We start from the raw sequence: 2,117 nt of genomic DNA, 5'->3' as shown, positions 1-2,117 counted from the left end.
CTGTGACGTATGCAGCCGACAAATTCAACCTTCGGAGGACCCGTCCTGCCGTTTTGGACACAGCCACAACCTGCCATGTTGGGACTTTAAGCAGAGTCGAGAGGCTTTAAGCTCCGCCCACTCCTCTGAACACAAACTACTTTCTTTTAGACATGAACKAACTGATCAGAGCTGAGGTTACAGTGACAGTATTTGAATCCACGTCCACAGGTGAGACCAGGTGTTAACCTCCTGGGGATTATTCCCAACAGAAACCAGAGTGGGTGTTAGTGTTTACACAGAACAGGAACAGGAAGTGATGTTTCTCTGTCCCCTCAGTCAATCCAGGCGTTTGATTTTAATCTGACACCAAAATAAAAACCGTTCACTTTGATGAAACGCAGCTGAAGTGACTGAGCGAGGACTGAGGTTTGTAGGACGGAGGAGGACTGTGGGGTCCTGACCCCTGGCTGGAGTTCTTTCTGCCCTGGCTGTCAGAGACATGCAGGGAGGAAGAGGAAAAGGTCTTCGCTCGGCTGCTCAGGGCTCGGGGGCCGACCATCCCGTCCAGCCTGTGAGGGAAGCAAACAAACAGCTGCACACGTGTCCCAGTGAAAACTCTACGCCCCAGTCTCCGCTTGGACCCCGGTCCTACCTGGTCTGCAGGCTCTTGATGCGACACAGCATGTCCAGGTGGCCTGCGGAGTACTGCTCGATCACGTCCTTCACGTCGTACGGACGCAGCGTCTCCTTAAACTTCTTCTTGGCTACGTGGAACTTCATGATCCTGCAGAGACAGTTCAGAGTTCAGCCACCAGGGGGCGCTCCGACCCAGAGGACTGCAGCCGCTCCAAACCCTCTTTATTACATTTATTATCTGTTCGCCTCCAATGAACCCTCAGTTTGAACCAATCAAAACCTCCTGAGAGGTGGAGTCACCTTCATCCACCTGCAGAAGCCACACCTCCGTGTAATCGCTGCTCATTTAAAGACTCAACTACTTCCTGTCTTCATCCAGAACAATGGCCTAAAATCAGACCAATCAGAGCTGCTGGGCTGCAGGAAGGGGGCGGGGCTAATGTTAGACAGGAAGAAGGAAGAACCCACCTGACGGCTCGGATGATGGTCTTCACCGAGGGCAACAGGTCCTCCACAGAGACGTCGCAGTGGCAGCCCTTCTCATCGAAGCCGTCCTCCACGGCCAGGCTGGACTCAGCTGCTCCAGGATTGTTTGTTTGTTTATTTATTGTTTGTTTGTTTACAAACAACACATTCTGAAGAGTGATGTAAAACTGATCCAAATAATACTACAAGTTCTATGGTCTGGTCCAGTCTGGTTACATCTGATCTGGTCTGGTTTGGTTCAGTCTGGTCTGGTTTGGTTCAGTCTGGTCCGGTCCAGTCCAGTCCGGTCTGGTCTGGTTCAGTCTGGTCCAGTCCAGTCCGGTCTGGTCACTCACCGTCGGTGGTGGAGCGGGACTGGCTCTTGAGGCGCAGCGAGGGTCTGAAGCGCGTGCGGTCGTTGAAGCTCCAGCTCTTCTGGACCTTGGCGGGACTCGTGCTCTCCRTTCCACCGTCGGTCACCGGAGAGCGCCGGTCGTTCCCGGAGGATGTCTGGCGGTTCTTGATGCTCTGACCTCGGGGGCTCGCCATCCTGACCCGCTCCTTAAAGCTCAGCTTCTGACTGAAGGTCGGGCAGAGTTTGGAGAGAAGAGTCAGTTTCAGTGACGAGGTTCATTTTSTTTTGTGATATTTTCAGAATAAAAGCTGCAGAACATCAAACACCAGTCTAGTTGCTCCAGCTGGCTGATGYATAGTTTTATTTTCTAAAATCAGAAAAGTTCAAGATTCTGCAGCAGATGATCAATATTTATAATCTGTCGACTCTTCATGCAGCTGGAATTAGTCAACTTTCCCAAAACCCAGTGGAGGCACAGTTAACCAAAAAGTTAGCTTCACTAACCAACCAATGAATCTTAGTTAAGGGATCAATCTTGTTCCAGCAGGAAGTGAACTTGAATTACTCAGATTGAATCTGAATGTTCATAATTTAAAATTGAATGCTTGAAAATGAATTTTACTAAATTTAAACTGAATTTAAAGTTTTGTATCTGAATTAATTTGCTTTGAAACTGTAT

The 2,117-nt window shown here is 49.5% G+C and overlaps 1 protein-coding gene across 2 annotated transcripts in view; it reads right to left on the bottom strand.

The window, feature by feature from the left end:
* LOC106524601 (potassium voltage-gated channel subfamily KQT member 5) overlaps window positions 1-1,663 on the bottom strand; it is a gene marked incomplete at its 5' end in the record, with an annotated part of 6,730 nt that extends 5,067 nt beyond the window's left edge. The window contains 4 exon segments of one of the 2 annotated variants that reach the window (XM_014018467.1): window positions 444-551; window positions 635-766; window positions 1,087-1,195; window positions 1,440-1,663. In XM_014018467.1, coding sequence (XP_013873921.1) covers window positions 444-551; window positions 635-766; window positions 1,087-1,195; window positions 1,440-1,663 — 573 coding nt within the window. 2 annotated transcript variants of the gene reach the window in all.
* Window positions 1,664-2,117: the final 454 nt, after the last annotated feature.

Source organism: Austrofundulus limnaeus, unplaced genomic scaffold (genome assembly GCF_001266775.1).
Source record: "Austrofundulus limnaeus strain Quisiro unplaced genomic scaffold, Austrofundulus_limnaeus-1.0 Scaffold194, whole genome shotgun sequence".
Lineage (NCBI taxonomy): Eukaryota > Metazoa > Chordata > Actinopteri > Cyprinodontiformes > Rivulidae > Austrofundulus > Austrofundulus limnaeus.
Note: the sequence above shows the minus strand (reverse complement) of the source record. Positions and strands in the feature narration are given on the sequence as shown.